The 23,652-nt window shown below is 44.3% G+C and overlaps 3 protein-coding genes across 4 annotated transcripts; 2 read left to right on the forward strand and 1 right to left on the reverse strand.

The window, feature by feature from the left end:
* Positions 1 to 903: 903 nt before the first annotated feature.
* PRELID3B (PRELI domain containing 3B) lies at positions 904 to 10,436 on the forward strand. The gene is made up of 6 exons (XM_037006372.2): positions 904 to 1,109; positions 5,068 to 5,236; positions 6,396 to 6,485; positions 6,923 to 6,993; positions 7,198 to 7,300; positions 8,666 to 10,436. The coding sequence occupies exons 1-6, from the start codon at positions 1,078 to 1,080 to the stop codon at positions 8,783 to 8,785; spliced, it is 585 nt and encodes a 194-aa protein (XP_036862267.1). The 5' UTR covers positions 904 to 1,077; the 3' UTR covers positions 8,786 to 10,436.
* Positions 4,040 to 22,956, reverse strand: TUBB1 (tubulin beta 1 class VI). The gene is made up of 5 exons (XM_037006370.2): positions 22,730 to 22,956; positions 20,231 to 20,339; positions 19,658 to 19,768; positions 18,498 to 19,556; positions 4,040 to 4,768 (listed from the first exon to the last, which is right to left on the reverse strand). Exons 1-5 carry the CDS (start codon positions 22,784 to 22,786, stop codon positions 4,734 to 4,736), a joined length of 1,371 nt encoding a protein of 456 aa, XP_036862265.1. The 5' UTR covers positions 22,787 to 22,956; the 3' UTR covers positions 4,040 to 4,733.
* Positions 11,311 to 14,936, forward strand: ATP5F1E (ATP synthase F1 subunit epsilon). 2 transcript variants are annotated; one of them, XR_012131229.1, is made up of 4 exons: positions 11,311 to 11,470; positions 13,194 to 13,320; positions 13,854 to 13,940; positions 14,785 to 14,936. XR_012131229.1 is itself a non-coding variant. In XM_017674743.3 (3 exons), exons 1-2 carry the CDS (start codon positions 11,439 to 11,441, stop codon positions 13,315 to 13,317), a joined length of 156 nt encoding a protein of 51 aa, XP_017530232.1. In that variant the 5' UTR covers positions 11,311 to 11,438; the 3' UTR covers positions 13,318 to 13,320; positions 14,785 to 14,936. The 2 variants fall into 2 exon arrangements, 1 of the variants encoding a protein (XP_017530232.1); XM_017674743.3 differs by lacking the exon at positions 13,854 to 13,940.
* Positions 22,957 to 23,652: the final 696 nt, after the last annotated feature.

Genomic DNA, 23,652 nt, shown 5'->3' on the forward strand with positions numbered 1-23,652 from the left:
CAAATAATTATTTCATTTTTCAATAAAGAAGCATTGAGTCTTTACTATAAATCAATAATTTTTTATTGCAAAACAGGCAAGATCCTTGCCTTCAAGGGCTTCTATTACAGTGGAAGCTAAATAAACAAACAAGATGACCTCAGAGAGTGGTAAGTGCCAAGAAAAATTCAACAGGGGGTTGTGATGAAGAATTAGGGGTTGGAGGCTCTGTTTAGGAAAGCTGATGAACAACAGCCTTGCTGAGGGTGATATCTGAGCGAAGACCAATCCTACAAACCCAGGTCCAGGAGGTTTTTCCTGATTACCACCCTTCCTTTCCTGATTACACCCTTCATTTGGGCATCAATCAGTCTGATGTTAGTTCCCCCCACCCACCCACACACACACACACCCCGCGTCTGTAGGTCTTCTCCCCACCAAGATCATAACCTCCGAGAGGAAGGGAGGAATGTGCACCCAGCTGACCGGGTGACTGATGGTCGGCGGGGCTGTTGGGTGGTTGAATGGTTGCCTATGGAGCTACACAGCCTGGGTTGGGAAGAATTTTCTAAGAAGGGGCCATGAACATTTGCTCCAGTGAACACGGCCGGGTCTACCCGTGAAAACGGGCTGACTGGACCCGTCGACAAGCCTTGCCACACAAGCTGAACTCGGGCAGGGCAGGAATGAGGATGCGGGCGAGGCAGGTGCACCCAGGAACAGGTGGGGCCTGCGCCAAGCCTGCCCGGAGGCCGGCGCTGCCGGAGACGCCCGCGAGGGGGCGGCCCGCCGACCGCCTGCCGCGCCTGCGCAGCACAGCGCCCGCGCCGGCCGTTCCGGGAGCTGCCACCGGAACTGCGCCAGCGCCGTGCGCCCAGCGCTAAGGGGCGGGGTTTCGTTGCGCCGCGCTCGGGGCTGGGGCAAAACCCGGGCCGGGATAGGGCGTGGGGCAGCGCGTCGGGACGTCCCCCGCGTCGGGCCCGGCGGCGCGTGCGCTGCGCGGCCGGCCGGGTGGCTGGGGCTCGGGGCAGGGGCGTGTGCGGCCTCTGCTTCATTGTGCCCTAGCGGCGCCCGGACATCGCGCGGGCCGCTGGCACCATGAAGATCTGGACTTCGGAGCACGTCTTTGAGTAAGTTCGGGGCGTAGGGCAGGGCGGCGGGCGGCACGGGGCAACCGCGGGGTGGGTGGGAGCGTAGGTAGGGCTTGAAGTCGCGACGCGGACGACGCGCCCCTTAGGAGCCGTCCAGGTGTCGGACCTACATGGGGAGTCGGGGCCGGGTTCAAGGTCACGACCGCGGGGACGCCCGAGGGACAGGGACCCCGACTCCAGGCCCGGACGCCGCCCGCCTGCGGAGGCCGGGCGCGGGGCACTGGGGCCTGCCCTCCCGAAGGCCCCCGCGGTGGTCGGGTCTTCGTCCAGCACGAGGTCCCTGATGGCTCCGGGGGTAGAGGCCCAGGTTCCCACATCCGGCCTGCGCAACCCTGTGCGATGGGGACCCGAGGGTCCCAAGAGGAAGGCGTGAGCTTTCTGTAGAGTCCTGTCGCTCTGCCACCTTTTGGGTGGAGTTTCCTACTGGTGAGCTCAGGAGACGAGGCGAAACCTTTTCCGCAGCCCTCTGACCTGAAGAACAGAGCTCTGGAGTTGGAATCCAAGGTCCACCTCCGGTTCCAGCAAGCTGTTTGTGGCCTTGGGTAACACATTTTCATAACATGGAAGGTTGATGGTACTGGCCGGGCCTGTTTTTGAGGCCTCCTTAAGTCGCATTTCTTAGCGAGAAATTTCTAGTAATGAAAATAGGCCTTAAATCAATTGGATGATGGGAATTAAATTCCCTCCTTGTTCCATGGTCCGTATACAAAACAACCACACATATAAGCATTATATATCGTTTTTGCCTAAAAAATAGCCCAGAACTCAGTATTGACATCCACCTTCCTCTCACTGATTTGAAATTCTGCCTCTGTCCTAAATTTTGTCCTGGTTTAATTTGAATCCATTTCTGAGCTATGTGCTCAATTCCACTGATCTTGGCTATTGTTGCCACACTGTTTTAATTTGCATCGCTTTGTAGTATGTTTTAGTTTAACCGCTTGATTGTGTGTTTCTGAGGGCAATTTTGAAAGAAGATGTAGACTTTTTACACACTCCGCAAATCAGACACATCTGAGAGTCCACTGGATCCTGGAAAATATAGAAGGTTAAGAATCCAAGAGATTCTTTACTCCCTAATGTTAACATCTTTGTGGGGAAGAAAACCCTAAATTTGTTGTCTTTCTGGTGTTCTTTAATCTGATCACATTCTTTACTGCTTTGTCTTCAGCCCTTGAGATCATGGGTGGTTTCTTCCCTGCAATCCTCTGGGATTTGAATGCTTCAGAAGTTCTTCACACTGTGTCTCCTTACAACTTTCTTCTCCCCGGCTTGTCCCCTGCCCCCACATCTGCTTTTTTTTGCTCTTTTCTTCAGTGTTTCCCACTCTTCTTCCCCTTTGATGTAAATGTTCTATGGGATTCCGTTGTTGCCCTTCTTGTCTAGCATTTCACTGTTAATCTTTCTTTTTTCTCTGTTTGTCACAGACCTTTCTGATATTTGCAAAAGCTCTGGGACCCTGCTCCCAGAAGATAAACATTCTAGTAAATGCTCTACATGTCCTGGAAGAAGAAACCCTGATCCTCACTCTCCCCATATCTGGGCTTTTCAGTCAAGATCTCAGCTGATCCTTGCACATTTGTGGCACCCAAATCTGTACCTTGGGCTGCAGCCTGTCTTGAACCTCAAATCCTTATTTTCAGGTCTTACCAGACATTTCTACTTACATGTCCCACAGGCTCTTCTGGTTCATACTCAGCATTCCTGGAATTAAAATCATTCTGTCCCTCACAAATCTTACTTCACTGTTTCCCATCTCCACGATGTCACTATGTAACAATATCTAAGTTACCGTTTTATGTCTTAGGCATCTTTGACTTTCCAACACTTTCTACCTGGCCCTCGCATATAGTTGGCATCCAGTTGAAGTCATTCGTTGATGCCTTCAATAAATATGAATGCCCACTATGTGCCAGGTACTGTTCTTTGGGTTGGTTACATTGTGGTGAGTAATTCAAGACATTGCTGCCTCAGTGGAGTTAAGTGTACCTGAGTATCCCCCACCTCATTTTATAGGTGAAGAAATAAGACTGGTCAGTAAGGTTCTGGCTGCCCTTTGGTGCCATCCTTGAATGTCTATCAATGCAAGGTCTTTTCACATATTACATTATACAGTTAAAATTAATTGCTGGAAGACTGTTCATCATGTGTCCTTTATAATGTTTTGACTAGTTTCACAAGGCAGTCTTAGTCTAAGTTAAGTCAAAACATTGGGGTTTTGAAGTTGGCTCAGAGGTAGAGAAGGATTGTATTACAAATAATACATAACTACCCTGAAGCCATACAATTATTAATTTTTTAGAGGGGATGGAGAGAAGAGATAAGTGCAAGGATGCTAGCTAACCATAGTATATGCCTAGGTGGAGACAGGGAAAGGGTTCATCCGATCTTCATTTTAGATAGTTGCCTTGGTAACAGTCTGAGTGTTTGGCCTATTTCACTTCTATTTGTGGATTTATGTTTAGATGTATGAAGTATCTTCGCTTATATACCTGCCTTGATTGCTGAATAAGGCTTGAGATTAAAAACAGAATGAGTTACGATTAGCATGTATAATGTGGTGGGGGGGCATGGGGAGGGCTGTACAACACAGAGAAGACAAGTAGGGATTCTACAGCATCTTACTATACTGATGGACAGTGACTGTAATGGGGTTTGTCGGGGTACTTGGTGAAGGGGGGACCCTAGTAAACATAATGTTCCTCATGTAATTGTAGATTAATGATAAAAAAATTTTTAAAAAACAGAATGAGGTTCATTTATATAATAGCAAATAATTAAAACATTAACAATAATGTCACTGGTTGTCCAGGGTTCTCAGAAGTGAATAATGTTGAGATTTTCCTTATTGACAAGTAGTTGTCAGGCTTAGTTCTCTGAAAAGTTGAAATAGACTAATGCCTACCTGTTTTGCCTTTAGAAAAATAAAAGGTAAGTATAGTTTGAAATATCATCTCCAAATCTTGTCCTTTTCCTTTCAATGAAGGCAAGAACACAGATAGGGTAGAATCAGACTGCAGGTGAACTGTCACCTTTAATAGTCATTGTAGTTAATAAAGGGCTCTTTTGAAAAGACTCTTTTGTACAAGCGTCTTATCACAGAAGTTGCGCAGTGAACAAATGAGCATCGCATTTTGAGTCACCCAAGTACATGTGCTTTTTCAAGAAGATAGCTCGCTGCATGGGCCATGATATTGTTGCCATTTCAATCCTAGATAATAAGCAAATGCTTATTATATTTAGAGAGTATTAGAAAATGGCATATTAGGAATGTCTTTAAACATTTTATTGTAGCAAGTGACCTTTTCAAACAAATCAGAATCACTCCTTTGGGGACTTGGAGAAAGCAATGGATAAAGATTAACTGGAGGGGCCGCTGTTGCTTATTATTAAATTTATTATTATTAAATAAGCTATTAAGGCTTATTACCTTAATAGAGAGAAAAATTTGGATCCTCTTCTGTAAGAATTTCCAAAGCTTCTAAGTTCTTTTCCACTTGTTACTTCTTCATGGTTTTGTAGCATTGGGGTCAGACATAAGAGTAAATGGTGCAAGAGTAATTCTTGCTGCTTGTTGCTGTAGAGCATAATTTTAAATAATTTTTATGAATCGGTGGTCTTAGAAACAAAATTTTCATCTGAAAATGAACACAGAAATAGAAGAGATTAAGAAACTATAATACTCTCAAGGCTATTATAATCTTAATAGCCATCAGCTGTACTATGTAACGTACACTAAAAAAAAGTACTGAAATCTATTCATGTTCAAAATGTAGATTCAGCCCCCAAAATCATCTTTAGGTCAGTGTTTCAGAAAATAATTTTTCCTCGGTAAATTAATTAAGCTTCAACTGTAAAGAATAATATGATGGGTTATAAAAATGGCTTGATTTATATGCATATTTTTTAATGTTTGACTTTTGGTTCATGTCGGCAGCCACCCTTGGGAAACTGTTACAACAGCTGCAATGCAGAAATACCCAAACCCTATGAACCCAAGTGTGGTTGGAGTTGATGTATTGGACAGACATATAGATTCCTCTGGGAAGTTGCACAGCCATAGACTTCTCAGCACAGAGTGGGGGCTGCCGTCCATTGTGAAATCTGTAAGTGTCTTTATTCCTCTAGAAATGTGACTGCTGTAGAGAAGTTTTCCAAACCACATTATAATTTCAAATAGGTTGTGGGAGCCAATTCTGAATGTCATTTTTGCATCAGTTCAAATTGTATTATAATAAACTTGAGTTATGAGTGTATAATGAATTGGAAATATTATTACAGTCTTCATGAAGGCACCAGATAAAACGTCCTGAAGGAAGCCAGCTAATGCTTTGTAATCTAAAAGGAGTTAGATTCTGCTTTTCTTGGTTTTTCAGCAGTTTGAGACCAGTAGTGAAATCTGGAAATTACAGTCTCGTGGTGATTATTAGCTAACAGTAGCATTGGTCAATGGTGGGTTGTGTGCATTAAGCAAGGAGCATATTCTCAAACTTTGCTGTTGCCACATTTGTTCCATGGTCTGCTACTTCCCATACATTTAAAAACATAATTCTATTCAGTTACAAGCAAGCAGGCTTTAGTGAGCTGATGTAAACAGCAAGAAACTGTAATGTCGGTTTATCATAATGTGAGAGAATGCTGATAAGTGGACCCAGTTTTCTGTAGAGATTCACTTTCTAGAAGGTAGGTCCACTCAGAAAACCAAAGGACACGTTTTTCAGCAGAAGTGTACTGATTGTTTCCTTTGGACAAACCCTTGCATTCAATTGTGGGGACACGGATAAGCGAGTCAGGGGCTTGGCTCAGGGGTCAGACACAGGGAGCGAGGCTGGCAGCTGTTTGCCTCTGGGGAGAAGGCAGCACCGCACCCTCTCTTCGTCTGCTCTAGGAAAACACTGACAGGTACTCAAGCTCTCCTTTCTCTGGATGCCATGTTTGCCCAAAGATTCTGATTTCCGTATTTCAGGCTCACTGTCCATTGTCACACCTTGGCAGTTCGAGCATCCTGTCCTGCGCTGCATACATCTCACTGAGATGGTTGCTAATTGCCTCTGGGAAGGGTTTTGTGGCTGGCTGGCTCATCTGTCCGTCGCACGTGAATTCCTCTTACCCTCAAACAGGTCTCCTTTCTGACCTCTGTCTGATGCATGGATTCTATGAAGCAGATCTTTGGTTCAATATAGTAACACATTTTTACCTTCAAACAAAATATTTGACACACTTGTTTAGAAGTCCTTCTCTACTAATTCTGAATGTTTTATTTAGCTTATTGGTGCAGCAAGAACCAAAACATATGTGCAAGAACATTCTGTAGTTGATCCTGTAGAGAAAACAATGGAACTTAAATCTACTAATGTAAGTTTTGGCTCCCTTTTGTTTTAAACGATTTGGCTTAGTATTTTGTCTCTTTTATAGTCGATATACAGATGAATATATGCTTTTCAACATGGCTTAAGAAATCAGTACTTACATGCTGCATTCTATTTCCATTAGCAGCTTAGCCTCACTCTCCAGTGACCTTGCTTATTATTTCTAGGGGATAGCACTCAATAAAATGAATATGGGACCATGTGCATATTATTACCATTGTAATGCTTTTACCAATTTTATTATGTTTTTTAATAAAAAGGAAGCAATGCGTAGTGGAATTTTAAGTTCTTTTAGAGTAATATCAAAGTGGTTTATTTGTTGTTTTTTTGTATATTTAGCTAGCAAGATTTTGGTTTGTGAATTTTGGAAATGTTTTTAGATCTTGATTTTCAAAGTGATCTTTTTTTTTATTTATTCTATAGATTTCATTTACAAACATGGTTTCAGTAGATGAGAGACTTACATACAAACCATATCCTCAGGACCCAGAAAAGTGAGTAAAAAATTTTTCAACAAACTTTTATTCACAGGGAGTTTTAATTTTTTTATCAAATTTTTTTTTTACCTTTAAAAAATTTTTTTCTAATTAAAGTATAGTTACCATATATCAGTTTTTATCATGGTGAACATTTTGTATCAAATGTCTTTGCAAAATGAAAACTTCATTCTGAAGCTATGTGAATGTGTTTTGTTCCAGAACTGTTTTGACTCAAGAAGCCATAATTACTGTGAAAGGAGTCAGTCTCAGCAGTTACCTCGAAGGACTGATGGCAAGTACAATATCTTCAAATGCTAATAAAGTAAGTAAGGCTGCTCCCTAATTGCTGTCACTTCTGGGTTTCATTTATTTGAAGAGTTGTTGAGTTATGGACGTGTATGTGTCCTTGCAAGCTGTCAACCATAATGCACTGAGCAACCATACAGGCGGTTCCTTGCACACACTCTCAGGTCCAGCACACCTGGGTTTACATCTGAATTCTTAACAACCTTTCAACCTTGAGCAGTTAAAGTTACTCACCTTTCCATGCCTCAGTTTCCCATCTGTGAAGTGGAGATTAATTACACATCTAACAGGGTTGGGCATGAAGAATAGGTGAGATAACATGGAAAGTGTGTGGTCCAGGGCCAGCATATGGCAAGTGCCCATGCAGTGTGTGGCTGTGTGTCACTATTTAAAGCACAGGTTCTCATTTTTTTCATTATCAGCTCTCCCAACCCCCAGGTCTAGTTTAGACATTTTTTCTTTAATCACTCGCACCTCATGAAATTATTTAACACAGGTGGATGGGTAGATGGATGAATGGATGCCTGTGCTTTACACATTAAAAGAGTGAGGTTTTTTTCCATACCCCCCCCCAACTTATTCTTGCCCCATTGAGAATACATGATTTAAAACAAAGTAAGTTTAGACGAAGAGATGCCTGATGCACTGTGTATTACACGTTTAATATAATCATTCAGCAGTCAAAGGATAATCATAAGGTGCCTTCTCTGTGCCAGGCAGAGTGCTAGGCTAGACTAGGGATACGTGCAGGAAACCACACGCACAGTTCTGCCCTCGTGGAATGAAGAGGAAGACGACATTAATCACAGAGCACATTGTGAGGAAAGGAAAGCTACAGACAGGTACGAGAGTGTTGACGAGTGCCCAGTAAGGGATGTTTCTGCTGAGTGCGGAATGAGGGCCCGTTGGTTGTGAGGGGCACGCCATGGAGCATGAAATGCCCTGCTTTCTTTTGCCTGAGTTGTATAGAGCACCAAGGAAGAATAGTTGAAGAAGAAGTCAGGGACCAGATCTTTCATGGCCTTGTACAGAATTTTGTTTAAAATATGGACATAAAATAGGGGTTTGAACTTCTTACCCATAAAAAGAGGACCACTCTATTCATGAAATAAGTAAAACATCACTTTCATTTAATTATAGAGTCTTTTGAGACCAACTTTTGCATACAAAATAAAAATCAGTCTATAAATCAAGCCAGTTGCTCAAGGCATTTCATATTTGGTAAGTAATATTTAAAGAAGAAAAAGCAAGGATAAAAGTCCACCCAGCTGGGGTTTAGTTACACTTTTGTAACACGCCTTGTTATTTCCTTATGTATCATTTATTTGATACCTGCATTTGCTCTCACATGGTAACAATAAGTTTGTTGAATTTTTTTAAGGGCCGAGAAGCAATGGAATGGGTAATACGTAAACTAAATGCTGAGCTTGAGGAATTGACAGCTTCGGCAAGAGGGAGCATAAGGACACCAATGGCGGCGGCAGCATTTGTAGAAAAATGATGAAAAAAGAAGTTGGTCTACAACACCTGACCCCCCTGGGTCTCTACAAACTAGCAATATATTTATTTGTTATTTAAAAAAATAAAACCATAGGTAGTTTTTTTTTTAATAAGCTGAAAAGGCTATGTGACTTTTCATCACTACAAAGAGATGCAGGGTTTCTGAGGAAAAGGGATCACTGAAATTAGCATTGTTTGAAATAACTTAGTTTGAAGAATCTGATATTTATATGAATATTTAACAGTTTTTGAAAAGTTCTTGGAAATTGATATTGGCTTATTAAATCTCCTTAAGGTAGAATTTTAAAGCTTTTCGTGCTTTGGAACGCTACCTGGCTTTGGACCAAGCCTGAACAAAGCAGAGCCATCTCTTAAATGTACACAGTTGCCTTGCTGCAGTAAATGTCAGATGATTGCATGAGGGAACTCACTTGAAAAGGAGATACTGTATAGTTTTAAAAGATCTTAATTTGTATAGAATAACTTGCTGTGCTATAAACCACCATTGAAAACTATAAACCACCATTGAAAACCACAGTGTTTGAATTTGGTACTTAAATGACATTTTTGGAGTGAAAATTATCACTAAAATAACATATGACTCCTACAAAAATGTGATTATTAAGAGTACTGTACTGATTTGCCAAAGCTTTATAACTTAGTAAAAGTATTACCTTCCTTGGGTTTGTACTTTATGACTTAGTATGTTATACTGTGGGCTGGTTATTAACTGAAAAAATTAAATCATTACCTAATTTTGCAGCACTCTTAAACAGAAGAACAGCTGTTCACATCTTTTAGCATTTCAAATCTGCCTAACTTATAAATTGCCATGTGTCAAAATCATGGTTCCGTAATTGCCAAAGCATGATATGTCAGGTTATTTGAATATAATTACTTTGTGAAGTAATTATGACCACAAAACATCTTTTTATACATGAAGAGCTGTACATCATTTGAAATCACTCAAGTGATGTCTTGATCTAAAGCTTAAATCCCAGGTACTTAATGTTTTGAATAATACAGTGCCACAGCCGAGGGTGGGGGTGGGGGAGAAGGAAAAATAGGGGGGAAAAGCATTGACCTAAACTAACCACTGCGTGGATTGCTTTGCAGCTTGTATTTCTGGGAAGTCCTTATTTTGAATGCTGAGGGATAGCTGCAATCAGAAAAACAGTCCAGTTAATGTATTTTGCTTCATCTTTTTGTAGCAGGCAGTTATCAACCAGTAAATAATATCCTTGATACTTGCAGTTGTTGGATAGAGTATTTTTAAAGGTGATTAGCTCTTGCCTTTATTTTACAGTGCTTAGCGTGATAAACTTCGTCGTTTCCTATAAAAGAAACCAATTAATATATGTATATAAACTACAGAAATAGCCTACCAAACTATTTTAAAAATCAGTGTTTTTCTACTTAAATTGTTTAGCTTAAAGACTTTTTAGGATATTTGTAAAAGCAAGTTAAATCCAATAAGGTTTTTGATTAGTTTTTGTAACTGGAGATGGGTTTTACAATTGAAATTTCAGCTGAACAAAACATTGCTAAATATTATTTGATTTTTAAAAGTTACCTTGTATGATTTATGTAAATTATCCTTGTTCTGAAAAAGGTGTAAAATGCCCTAATGATAAAAAAGATTTCTAAACAAATTTTTATCCTGTTTGATTTTTTTCATGGTGAGCTAATGATAAATTCTGTAAATTTTCATTTTCCAATGTAGTTACTTTAAATACTTTAAATAGTTACTTTAAATGGTAGTTTATGGCTTTTGCCTGTTAAAGTGTAAGTACACGGCTAACAAATGCATTGAGAGGACTAAACTGGAAGGAAGTGGTCTTCATAGATAAGACTCGTGGACTACAGGGCATCTTATCCTATTTTAAAACGGATGTTACATTAATTTTTTTTAAAAAAACCCTTCTTGTTAATGAAAGCTTCTTTTTAACCAGTATGGTTTTGCTAATTTTAATTTCTCTTTCCTAACTGTGTTGAGAAAAGAAGTTACTTCACTTGTAATAGCGTTTGGTGCCACGCTGGAAGCCTGCACTGCCAGGCGGCTCCCTCCCTCCCTAAACTGGACGCGCGGATGCCAGGGGTCTCCCGCGCCTCCGGCCCGGCTTGTCACACTCAGCGGGTGGCCCGAAAACCTCAGCGGGGGCCGAGGGGCGGAATGCTGAGGGCTCCCTACGGCGCCGTGGGGACATGGCGTCCAGCCCGCAGTCACCGTGACGCCCGAGCTCGGGCGCGCGGTCCTATGTGCTTGTGCGACGGGGTTGCCACGGCCGTACCTCCGGGGTTGAGGGTGCAAGGAGTTTGGGAGGTGCGCCCCGACGTGGCGCCCCGCCGGGGTACTACGGAAACCCGCGGGGCGCCCACGCAGCCAATCGGCAGGCGCGGCCAGCCGGCCCGCGCGGAGATTGGCGCCGTAGACCAGGCCGCGCGCCTCCATTGGCTCCCGGCGCAGGGGGTTTATGCGGCGGGGTAGGAGGGGCTGCTCGGGACGGGGCAGGGCAAGAGGCAGCGGGATTGACAGGTCAGGAGCCCCGCCCCTTCCGTTTCTCAGGCCTGACCTTCCTGCCGGTGGGCCGCTCGCTGAGCCGGCATTGGCGCGTCCTCGTAGTTCGGCCCGACTCACCTTCTCTCGCGACACCATGGTGGCGTACTGGCGACAGGCTGGACTCAGGTAGGCCCGGGGCTCGGGAGGGGAGGGCCCGGGGGCCGCGGCGCGTCTCGGAGCTGCCCGGGGTCGAAGGTCACGCTGGGCGCGGGCGGGGGACCTGGGGCGGCAGGCACGGCCCCAAGATGGCGGCGGCGGGCGGGCGGGCGAGGGTGGCGAGGGCCGGTGGGCGGTGCGGGGCCTGCGTGTCTTCGGGCCCGCGTGTCTTTGGCGCCCCAGTCTTCGGGCGTCACTGAGCACCTGGCGCGCCGCGGGCGCTACGGACAGGTGTGAGGCTTTGCCAAGGACGGCAGCTCTGTGCTCGCCTTTGTCCTTTCGAGCTGCGCTCAGTTTACGTTGCAAAAGTAGAAAATTACATTAAATGTGGGAGCCAGAGGGACTGGGGGCGTCGTAAGGTTGGAACCACTGTCAGCGTTCTGGCCGTTCTTCCCAGCATCCAGGTGGAGCCGTTTACCACGGTACACACGTTCTTTTAATTTTAAATCAACTCCTATTGCCCTAAACTGTGCAGAGATCTGCACAAAGGCGAAACGGCCCTTGGGAAGCGCACGTATGGAACCCAAGGGAGGACATGGCCCCTAGCGAAATGGGGAAGCCATTTCTCTAGCTCGTCACACCCGATGCCGAGGCCCGCGCGCCCACCGGAGCGTGGTGCCCTGCTACTCAACTATGTAAAGTAGCAGCGTCCAGTGTTGATGGTCAGTGGTATGTAACTGGGACAGCTGAGCAACCCACGAGCTTCCTGACTTGGAGGTCAAAGTTTTGTAGACTTGGAAGGATGACAGTCCCAGTAGTAGGTGCTATGTGTTAAACACCGGGCTGTGTGGTTAAGTGTGGTGTGATTCACGCTTCTCACACTCGGCCTGTTCCCGTCCTAACCACCAGTAGTAGGGCGAGTATTATCCTATTTCATTCTGTTGTTTCTACGTGTGAATAAAAGTTAACTGAAAAGATTGAACAGCCTGAAGGTCACCCAATTAGTGGAAGCAGGCGTTGCAACTCCTACTTCTGGCCAGAAGAAAACAAATCTGAAACATGAGAACATAGCAGCCAGCCCCCTTTCCTGTTCTCAAAAAGTGTAGAAAGTGAGCTGACATCTTTTAGAAAATAAGATGTTGACGAGAGTCCGTCTACCAAACAGGAAGCAGGCTGTTAGATACTTTGTTATTGATGTGCTGTAAGGACTATCAGATTAATTTAGAAACCTTGCTTAGGAAGTATTTTCAGTGGCAGACTTGTGGAACAGAATTCGGTATTCAGGAAAAACTTCAATCAGAAGAACTGTTTAACTCAAAGTGGGTTTTTTTCCTCATTTAATTACTCTTTACCTTGTAAGAATAATATAGTTTAAAAGTTTTAAGTAGAGAAATGGAAAAAAATCACTCATAAACTGTTAACACTTGGGTCTATTTCCTTTCCTGTCCAATGGGCTTTTTGGAAATACCTAGGCATTTTTTATTTTAAGTTAATACATATTAAAAAGAGAAAACAGTACAAGGAAGAAAAAGTGAAGCTTACCTATCCTAACACTATTTAAGACCTGGATACATTTCTTCCTATTCTTTTTCTTTGCATAGATGCCTTTTGGCACTATGCATTTTTAAATCTGGTTCTACAGTAATGTGCAATCACACTAAAAATATTGGAAGGAAAAGAAAAACAGTGACACAACCAGTCTGGCTGGAACATTGAAAAAAGCAACTTTACATGGTTTCTTATTTTCTCCCAGCTACATCCGATACTCCCAGATCTGTGCAAAAGCAGTGAGAGATGCGTTGAAGACAGAATTCAAAGCAAATGCTGAGAAGACTTCTGGAAGCAGCGTAAAAATTGTGAAAGTGAAACAGGAATAATCTGTAAGTTACTGATATATTTAGGAGAGTTGCATCTTAAGTCTTTGAAAAAAATCAAAGCAATTTTAGGTTTGAGTTCTGTCCATTTTTTGGTCAGTACATTTAGAAGTAAGTTGGTGGGATAGTAACTTAAGCATACAGGATCTAGAAGTACCATTGTATAACAGAAGAATCTTTCAGGCTGTGACAAGCAGAAGTAATTGGCACATTGATCATTCAGTTCATTTAGTAATGCGTAGGTAGAGAGCTGTCTTATTTTAATTAAACCTGTTTGATTTGTCTGCACAAGATCAAATAATTTGGAGGATAAACTCCCCACTTTTGTAATTGCTACTGGAGTTACATAACAGCTCAGGAGCGTGAAAAATTACAGTTCTTTGCATTTTCATATCCCCCACATCTGGTGGTCTCACAAATCACTACTTCCCGAACATGGAAGCTCCACTTTCAGGTAAGAGTCTTGCTGTCTTGTCAGGCAATACAGTCTACAGGACCCTGTAGTGAATGCTGTCTTGCTGAATCTGTTATGCTTTCAGAGAGTTTGGTTCATTTCACGTCTCCAGAGATGTTGGCAACGCAGACTTACAGTCTATGCAGTAAGACAGTTTTGTACAGTTTGTAAGGTGAGACTTTGTGCTCCAAACTACTAAAGTGATTGGATTTCTAAACCACTTTCTTGACATTGTTACTTCAAAGATAAGCAAGGCAAATGACGAGAGAGAAATGTTTTTCAGATTTAATTTTCTTGTTTTCCTTTTTAAAAAGCTTCAGACCCACAGTAGCAAAGAAATGTGATAAATTTTAATCCTTTGTCCGCTTGTGGTCATAAGCAGTTTCACTTATTGGAACTCTCTCCCCTAAGCACTTTTCATATTTCATGTTAAATTAGTAAATATTTTATTATTATGAGTCTGGAGGTGCGATGTTTTAAATGTAGTCCTTTTTCTGGGGGCTCTCTGTATAATCACATAATTCTAAGTAATGAGACCTGGTTTTATGATGGGTTATTTAAACCGGGAGCTGAGAAATTCACTTAGACTCTTTCTGCAGCAAAGTTAAGCCAAACTCCACATAAAACTCCCTTGACCTTGTGATGTCCTTGGAGTTAGGAAGACATGTCCACAAGTCATATAAACAGAACAGTGACCACTTTCTTTATGTTCTACAGGGGATATGGATCCCCGCCAACCCATTAGCCCATAGGGGGATTTTAGTGTCTTTTAAAGGCAACATAGTTGATTTGCTGGGAGTCCCTATGGCTTTACATACCAGGGAAGTGCCGGTTCAGCTCAGGCTTATGCGCGTGCGCCAGCACTGTTTACAGCCTGGAGCCACAGTTGGCCCCAGCCGTGTGAACTAGAACTGAAGCCACAGTTACTACACACTTCGTTATAAGGAAGTTGTTGCTCCCGTTCTAAGAAAACACAAAGGACAAGCAACTGTTGGATTTTCTTTTTTTCCTCCTAGACCCTGACTAAAGCTTGAAATGCTACATTTTGAAGGTGAAGATGTGTGAGCACATGTTATGGCAGATTGAAAACGATCTCACTTCATGAAAAAAAAAAACGTGTTTTGTTCATAGATTGACAATGCCAATAAATTAAGTACGGTTCACTCTTGCTGTTGGTTTTGATTTCTGTCAGACTTTTTCTTTATAGGAATGGTAGGTAGGCACATCTGTAGAATTGCAACTTATGAACCAGGGCTTTTTAAGGGGCAGAGCAGATTTAATATCTAGTGACCAAAAGGATACAGAAAATCTTTTGAAAATGCCTCAAAATAGAAAGTTCTTTTCTCAGGACATTAATTGACAAAATAAGACTGTCACTGAGGTGCTGTCCTGCTCCTCTATCTGAGTTGTATGGGTGGGTCAGAGAGTGGAGGGAGCTCTTACCCACCAGCCTGTCCTGTTGTGCAGGGAGCAGAATCCCGAGGCAGTGCAGCTTCGCCAATAGCCTAAGTGAAAATAATTACTAAAAGCACAGGTCTGCATATAAACTGTAAAGAAGAACTGTTAATGTTGGAATTTAAGAACAAAATGCTTCTGACATTGTTTTATAAATGAATATATTCTGGGAGCATTTCTCACAGGACATGAGGCAAAGCTGTTTGGTAACTTGCTTGTCAGGTTGATAGCCAAGTGAAAGTAAGATTCCTGACTGCAAATCTTGGGCATGATGATTGCGACAGTTCAATGTTTACATGGTGATTCATTTATTCATTAGATATTTAGGGATGAAGAATTGCTGCAAATGTTTTGTTTTTATCTTTGACGCTTGGAAGTAGTTGGCCGAGAAAAACACCATTGCAAAGTTAACTGCTTGATTTTAACTGTTTTGAGAAATGGAGAAACAAATTTGAAGAGGAAATTTTGAAGTGCTGTTCAGATTTTGCACAGGGGCAAGTTCTTATGGAAACTTAAGCAAACAATAATGTATAAGGGCCATCAGCTGTGCTGAGGAGGAGCCCAAGCAAATGTCTTTGTTCCTGGCTCCTGGGGACGGCTGCCTGCCTCTGGGCACTTAGGCTATGTAGGTTTTATGTCATTCCAGCACGCACGGGGCATGCAAGGCGGAGCACCCCAGGGAGTGGGAGAGCTGGGCCCTGGACAGCAGGTGCACACAAGCCCCTTGAGCCCTTCACTCCAGGGCTGTTGCCCTGCTCTGAAGTCAAGGCACCTGTCAGTGCCTCAGTCCCCAAGATTAAGGGACTGAGAAGAATCTTTAATTACAGGAATAAGAATAAATGAATCACAGGGCTGTCGGGCCTTTTTGATTCCAGATGAATAAAGTAACTGATAGGCAAAGAGCTAAGTTATTTCCAGGCAAGTAGCTGGAATGAAGTCATGAATAGGGCAGTGGATTAGAGGTGAGATGCGGACAGGGCCTATGATGCAGAGATAATTAAAGTAACTGAAGACGTGCTCTGCCCAGCAAAGAGTCTTGAGGCTCTCTGTGATTAAACAAAATAAAAACTAATGAAGTAAGCTGCTCCCAGCCATGCTGGGCAGCTGGCAGGACTGCTGTGTCCAGATGAGCAGGGACCCTGATCAGAACTAGTTGTGGGTATTTTACTCACTTCTAAAGTGTTTTTGGAGGAAGTCATTAATCTCTTTGCTCATGCAGTGTTCTTGTGTGTGAAGTGGAATCGGATAAGCTCTAAAGTATGATTCTGCTGCCTTGGTCTGAGAGACCAATATCGCCGTACCAACCAAACTGCTAAAGGAATAGGAGCTTCAAAATCAGAGGACAGATTTTTGGTTTCTAGTGTTTCAGGTTTTTTTAATCTGTTTCTACCATACAAAAGAGTAGGATGATGAGATGCATTTTTTTATATTTTTACTCAAAATTAATCAGTCTGGGCAGTTAGGTTCCAAGAAAAGGAATTTGTTTTGTCTGAAATAAAGTAATTTAGTCATTGAAAATTGAATTTCTTTGTACTTTAATGATTATTGAGCAAACAAAAATCTTTACAGTAATATAAATCAGAGGGGTTTTTTAAATTTAGGTATCTATCCTTCCTTGCATCTGTTTAACTACCTTTTTAGACTTGACAAGGAAAGTGCTATTGGAAGCTTGTGTGTAAATCCTTATATAATCACAGGATGTAAGTCTTTGGGATCTAAGGAGGTTATAAACTTCAAACTTAAGAGTACGTAGGTGCAGTTTCTTACAAAATCTGCTTTTGTTTTTACTGCATCTAGAACCACACATAGCATCTAAAACCTTTTTTTTAATTTTGTAAATAAAAGGCTTGCCAAGATCCCAACAGCTGGAGTTAATTTTCTCTTGGTACTCATTTTAGTTATTTCTCATGATGCATACGTGACAAGAATAAAGTTCCTCCAAGTGGCGGTGCACTGTCATCTGTCCACCTGCTGCCTTACTGCAGATTATAAAAACTAATTGGGAGATGAGAGCCCAGTTGCTGGCAAGTGACATTTCCTGCAATGAGGGCCAGAGCAGCTTCCCGTTACCAGCTATCCAGGGATCAAATAGCTCGGTGGTAATTCTAGAAGGCCATTAAAACCTTTATGCTACTGGAAGGGGTGGCAGTGCTGTATGTCAGAAATAGGTAAACTGTAAGTTATGGATGATTTGATGATGCTCTTGTGTATTTGGTCCTGTTGTAATGTGAGCAGATTAAAATCAGGTAATAGTTAAAGCTGTGTCATCATGCAAACATTTATGGCAACTTCTGCAAATTAATTTGAACTGTAAAAGTTCCCTAATGAGATGATGTCCTCTGTAACCAAGAAGGATCCTGCAGCACTGGCTGCCCAGTTCCCATGTGTGAACCGTTGCCGAGTGTGCAGCATGCACGCCCCTTTCGAACGAGCACAGAGGCTACCAGGTGTTTTCAGAAGGCGATTATTGCCTTAAAAAGACAAACTGAACTAATCAATTCCCAGAATCTAACACTAATAAGAAACTTGTAGTATATGAATATACATGTTTAAAGGTAGCTACTCAGATACAGAGATCAGAGGATTGCAGTTCCTGAGTTTTGCTAGTCGTTTTTTTGTTTATGGTTGGGTGGGGTATTTTTTAGAAAGGACTGCCTGCCCCTCTTCTCTCCTCCCTCCTCCTTTTACAGGTAGTATGCTGAAGTGCACACGTGGTCTATACAACTTGCTGGTAGGCGTTGACTCACATTTACCTTTAGCTTCCCACATGCCACTTAGTCACCTGGCTTTTCTGGAGGCTGGCAGGCAGAGAAGGTAGGATGCTGGGCACCATGTGTTGAGAGAGAAACTGAGCTGAGAATCTTAGCAAGGATGCCAGGCAAGGAGTCCAGAGTTCTTACCAGTGCTGCAAAGGAGTTTACAAGCTAATGTCTCAGCAGTGGCTCCCCACACGTCCTTGCGTGTAGTCCTGACGCCTGACGCCTGACCCAGGTAACATTTTAAACAAAGGGAGTACTTCATGATAGATTGACTTTGCTATTTAAAAGAAGTCAATAGAGTGCCCATCAAACCCTTCAATGTTAGTAAATGTCAGCACGCCCTAATGCCTTTCAGTCATTTGCCTGGCGCCCTCTCCCCGCAGTCCTGGGTCAAAGCTAGTGCTGAGCAGCTGCGTGGGATCGGTCACCGTGTTGCAGTGCGGAACAGGGGCACTCCTGGAAGTGAGGGACCCGCAGGTGGCGCCCACACAGCTCCCAGCGTTAATGTGCCTCACCTGGTTCTATTTCTGCCTCCACGAATTCCTCATTTTCCCCAAAGACTGCTTTGGCATCTTGAAATTGTTGGTACTCGGATATCAAATCGTGGATGTCCCTCTCGGCCTCCTCAAACTCGCCGATGTCCATCCCCTCGCTGGTGTACCAGTGCACGAAGGCCTTCCGTCGGAACATGGCCGAGAAGTGCTCCGCCACCCTGCTGAAGAGCTCCTGGATGGCCGTGCTGTTGCCGACGAAGGTGGCGGCCATGTCCAGCCCCCGTGGCGGGATGTCGCAGACGGCCACCTTGACGTTGTGGGGGATCCAGTCCACGAAGCAGCTGTGGTCCCTGGTCTGCACGGCCAGCATCTGCTCGTCCACCTCCTTGGTGGACATCCTGCCTCGGAAGACGCAGGCCACCGTGAGGTAGCGGCCGCGGCGCAGGTCGCAGGCAGCCATGGCGTTGCGCGGGTCGAACACCTGCCGCGTGAGCTCGGCCACGGTCAGCGCGCGGTAGCGCTCGGCGCCGCGGCCCACCAGCGGGGCGAAGCCGGGCAGGAAGAAGTGCAGGCGCGGGAACGGCACCATGTTCACGAGCAGCTTGCGCAGGTCGGCGTTGAGCTGGCCCGGGAAGCGCAGCGACGTGGTCACGCCGCTCATGGTCAGCGACACCAGGTGGTTGAGGTCGGGGTACGCGGGCGCGCGCAGCCGGAGCGAGCGCAGGCACAGGGCGTAGAGCGCCTCGTTGTCGATGCAGAAGCAGGCGTCGGCGGCCTGCAGCAGCTGGTGCACCGCCAGCACGGCGTTGTAGGGCTCCACCACCGCGTCCGACACGCGCGGCGACGGCGCCACGCTGAAGCTGTGCACCAGGCGGTCCGGGAAGTCGTCGCGCACGCGGTGCATGAGCAGCGTGCCCAGGCCCGAGCCCGTGCCGCCGCCCAGCGAGTGCACCACCTGGAAGCCCTGCAGGCAGTCGCAGCGCTCGCTTTCGCGCCGCACCACGTCCAGCACCGTGTCCACCAGCTCCGCTCCCTCCGTGTAGTGGCCCTTGGCCCAGTTGTTGCCGGCCCCTGAGTTCCCTGCGGAGGGGGGGTGGCACAGTTACCGACTGGAGCCTCCGGGGGGCGAGCGCACCCGGAGGCAGCCCCTCCCGTCCCTCCGAACCTTCGGGAAAACCTACCATGCACAAAACTGTCCGGCTGGAAGAGGGCCCCTAGTCTGCCAGAGCGGATGCTGTCCATCGGGCCAGGTTCCAGGTCCACTAGGACAGCCCGGGGCACATATTTCTTACCTGCGCAGAAAAATAGGAAGTCAGCAAACTGTTCTTTTTTCTAAAAGTTTACGTTTCATCAAAATGAGACCTTATGATGCTGGTGCCCCACAGAAGGTGTTCTAGAAGGTGCTTAGGTAGAAAGAAATCTGAAACCATCCTGACCTCAGCTGTGAAACGCCTTACAGTTAACGTCTCTCTTCTATTGCATTGCCAGAGACAGAGAGCCTGTTCCTACTGGAAATGGTTCTGGTTTTCATTTAAAAACCAAAAAGGGAGGTTGGTGTTGAACTGCCCATGTGAAGATGTGCGTCCCCAATTCAGTGACTTGACGCGTTCTCGCCCTAGGGCAGGGTTTGGGGTATCCCCTGCAGGTGCCCCTGCTGTGCCTGGACATGGCCCATTCGATGTTCCGGATTTGCGGGCCTGCCTCTGACTGTGCTCTCAGCGTTGTGACCATTGCTCCCGGACCCAGCATCCTACCGTGCGCCTCGTTGTAGTACACGCCGATTCTCTCCAGCTGTAAGGCACAGTCCCCGCAGTAGCTCCCGACAGAGTCGATCCCATGCTCCTCGCCAATCACCTCCCAGAACTAAAAGCAGGAGGAGGGGAGGTCAGCCTACAGAGGGACCCCCGAAAAAGGCCATGTGGGCCCAGCAATTCGCAGTTTGAGCAGGAAGACAGTAAGCCAGTGAGCACCCCTGGCCTGCCTCCCTGGGTCTGCCTGGCATCCCTGCCCAGGCCTTCTCTTTGGCCCTTTTCGTAAATAAATGCCTGCTCCACATAATCCACTTTTTGGCTCTAGTGAATATGAATATGAAGGCTGAATTTTATACCCACCTGAAGTCCTTGAATAAAATGCCAGCACATAAAATACTAAACTGGATTTCACTCCTGTTAAATTAGGGCGTTTCATATACATTAAAGCTGTGGTTTCTGAGTTTCACATTAGACAGTGTTTCTCTAATATTGCCTCAGTGCTCGAAGCTAGTATAGACCCATTAAATGAAAATAGACTGACTTCTTACCTGGTTTCACAATAAAATCTCGTATCAATTTGAGGATTTATTTTCATGCAGTTTTCCAAAAAGCTCATACTAGGACACCTATGCACGATTTTAGGCAATGTGCATTTTTGATGATCGGATATGCACACAACTCAAAATCATGCATAGCTGTTCTCTTAGATATCCTTGAAGCATATTTACTGATACAGGTATGTGCCAAGCTCTTAATATGAAAACAGTTACTTAGATGGCCCCTTTTCATTGCCCTGGTGAAGCACATATTAAAGTGCAATGAAAATATATTCATCTATGTTAAAATCCCCAAGGGTGCTTTCCCAACTGCGTCTTGTAACTGATGGCTTTGTTCTGGCCATGGTCTTATTAACAAGTCTCTATTTTATAGTAAATTACCAGCGCTATCCAGGGGTTAGAGGAATAAATAAACTTAAGCTCTACGACACAAATGTGTCTTTAAGTTCTTAAGGCCCCAAATAATAAGTGGTCTCCAGGGCTCTACCATTAGACAGCACGACTCTGGAGTGAGCCCTGGGAGCCTATCTGGGCCACACACGCCCTCTCTCCATGTTATCTAACAGCTTCAGAGTCGGGGAGGGGGAGGGGCGTCCTGCCTCCTACTTATTGTGTTTTAGTTATGATTGTCTTATCACTGTGGCATGGAAAAGTGACGTCTTCTTCTGCAGCAGAATATTCTTTGGCCCAGGTTTTAAACACCTCCATTCAAAGACTGTAGTTTTTTCATAGCTGCATTATTCACAAGGGCCAGAAGTTGGAAACAGCCCAAGTGCCCATTCTCCAGTGAAAGATAAACATAAGGTGGTATATCCATGCCATGGACCGTTTATTCAGCCTTAAAAGGGAAGGACATTGTGACACATGCTACAACATGGAAGAACCTTGAGGACATTATGCTGAGATAAGCCAAATGCAAAGGGACCAATACGGTATGATTTCACTTACATGAGCCATCTAGAGCTCTCAAGTTCATAGACCAGAGCGCAGAATGGTGGGTGCCAGGGGCTCGGGGTGGGAAACAAGGAGTTAAAGGGGACAGAGTTTCAGTTTTGCAAGATGAAAAGCATTTTGGAGGTTAGATGCACAACAATTTAATATGCTAAACACTACTGAACCCTACACTTAAAAATGGTTAAGATGGTAACATTTATACTTGTGTTTTGCCACAGTCAAAGACATTTTTAAAGTTTTAATGCAATTAAAATTTTAATGTAATTTGTACTAATGAAAGTAATTTCAGAAAGCAAAAAGAACAATCATCTGCCACACAGTAGAATTAGTCATCTTAAAATTAGGGTTCCTGTTCTCTCTGTGTTAGTCAATTAAATGAGGAACTTTGCAGAAAAACTTAACAGGGAGGGAAAGAAAAACTCATATATATTCCTGACAGTGAATTTAAATATTTCTGCTATTACACACAAAAACTTTGAGGTTTATCTCTTCAATTTTCTAATGCATACTAAACAGGAGTTGATCTTTTTTTTTTTTTAGGAGTTTATTAGAAAATAAGAGTTTAAAGAAAAGAGAAAGTACATGCTCAAGAGTTGAACGTGGGGAGTTCCATGAAGGCATTGCCAGGAGTTGATCTGTTTTAACTTTATAGCATAAATATGGGAGGGAGGGAGATATATTAGTGATACGGTCTCAAAAATTTCCCAAAAACTTTGGAAAATTGAGGCAAATTACTGTCTTTAAACATGAAAAGTTCATTGCCAAAGTTGATAAAGGTAAAAATGATTGACATGCATATTATGCACTGTTGTCAACAAAATTAACGTAAATTAAATTAACCCTTTAAGCCTTTTCCTGAGTCTCTTTAACTAAAAGCAATTGTTTAATACTCAGCAAGTACATGTACCCTGTTAGGCTCCTTGTCTTTCCTGCTAACAGCCAGTGTCTTCCCAGGTGCCTAGACCAGTACTAGTAATAGAACTTTCCTTACCTTCGCTCCAATCTGGTTACCACACTGGCCAATCTGAATGTGTACGATTTCACGCATCCTTGCTTCGCTCTTCGTCCAAATGTAAGACCTACACAGACTCCTGGGTCTCTGGGAGCGCTGCTCTTCACGGCCGGGAGCCCAGCACAATTCTGGACTTGCAGCGATGGGATACAAGGACCAAGCTACCCTCCCAATGTGACCAAGGGTGTGTCCAGTCCAGAGGCCCAGCCTCTTCTCTGCTCTCTGCCCATCATCTTGGTTAAAGGGGGAGTTTTTTCCTCTCCCAACACAGAATATTGCCTGGTCATTTCCTAGAGTTCAAGTCTGAAGGCCGACTGTGTGCACAGTGCGTGGAGGTCCAGTACCCGGTACAGACCTTCCCGTGGTCTCCACTGGGTAGCCAGTTGGTGAGGCTTGTGGTGTAACTGAGACACCGCTCCTAGCTCACTGGGGCAATTAGGACCACCACCAGAGAGCTTCCCGTATCCAAGCCAGTTGTACTGTTAGAAATCCTTTGTCTGTACACATCACTTGACAAATGAGGCCACGATATTCCAGAACTTGAAGTGACTTCACCAGTCACACAACCAGTAAGACATCCCCCCTCCCTGAGGAAGCGCCGTGGCCCCCTTGTCTTCGGCTGTGTTCCCTAAGGAGTAACCTGAAAGCGACTGATGCGCCTTAAGTAGTGTTTATAATAGTAAAATGATAATGAAAGGAAGCATCTTTTTAAACTTGGCCAAAGTTGTGATGGCAACATGTGATTCTCAGGAGTTTGGGAAACCGCAGTCAGGAGATAGGATCTAAACTCCATGGCTTGCCACCAGGACCTTTCCCAGTTTGGCCCCCAAAGGCCTTCATAGCCCCATTTTCAGACTCTGGTCCTCAGAAAGCCTGGGCTGTTAGGGTCTGGAGGTCACTTC

This window comes from Manis javanica, chromosome 5, assembly GCF_040802235.1.
Source record: "Manis javanica isolate MJ-LG chromosome 5, MJ_LKY, whole genome shotgun sequence".
Classification (NCBI taxonomy): Eukaryota; Metazoa; Chordata; class Mammalia; order Pholidota; family Manidae; genus Manis; species Manis javanica.

Bases quoted from the DNA above. Each gene is read 5' to 3' on its own strand.
- TUBB1 (XM_037006370.2), bottom strand. From the start codon at position 22,786: ATGCGTGAAATCGTACACATTCAGATTGGCCAGTGTGGTAACCAGATT. The intron at 20,340-22,729 runs GTAAGGAAAGTT...TCCTGCTTTTAG, and splicing joins GTAACCAGATTGGAGCGAAG to TTCTGGGAGGTGATTGGCGA. The intron at 19,557-19,657 runs GTAGGTTTTCCC...CCCCCTCCGCAG, and splicing joins GCCGGACAGTTTTGTGCATG to GGAACTCAGGGGCCGGCAAC.
- PRELID3B (XM_037006372.2), top strand. From the start codon at position 1,078: ATGAAGATCTGGACTTCGGAGCACGTCTTTGA. The intron at 6,486-6,922 runs GTAAGTTTTGGC...TTTATTCTATAG, and splicing joins TGGAACTTAAATCTACTAAT to ATTTCATTTACAAACATGGT. The intron at 6,994-7,197 runs GTGAGTAAAAAA...GTTTTGTTCCAG, and splicing joins TATCCTCAGGACCCAGAAAA to AACTGTTTTGACTCAAGAAG.
- ATP5F1E (XM_017674743.3), top strand. From the start codon at position 11,439: ATGGTGGCGTACTGGCGACAGGCTGGACTCAG. The intron at 11,471-13,193 runs GTAGGCCCGGGG...ATTTTCTCCCAG, and splicing joins TGGCGACAGGCTGGACTCAG to CTACATCCGATACTCCCAGA.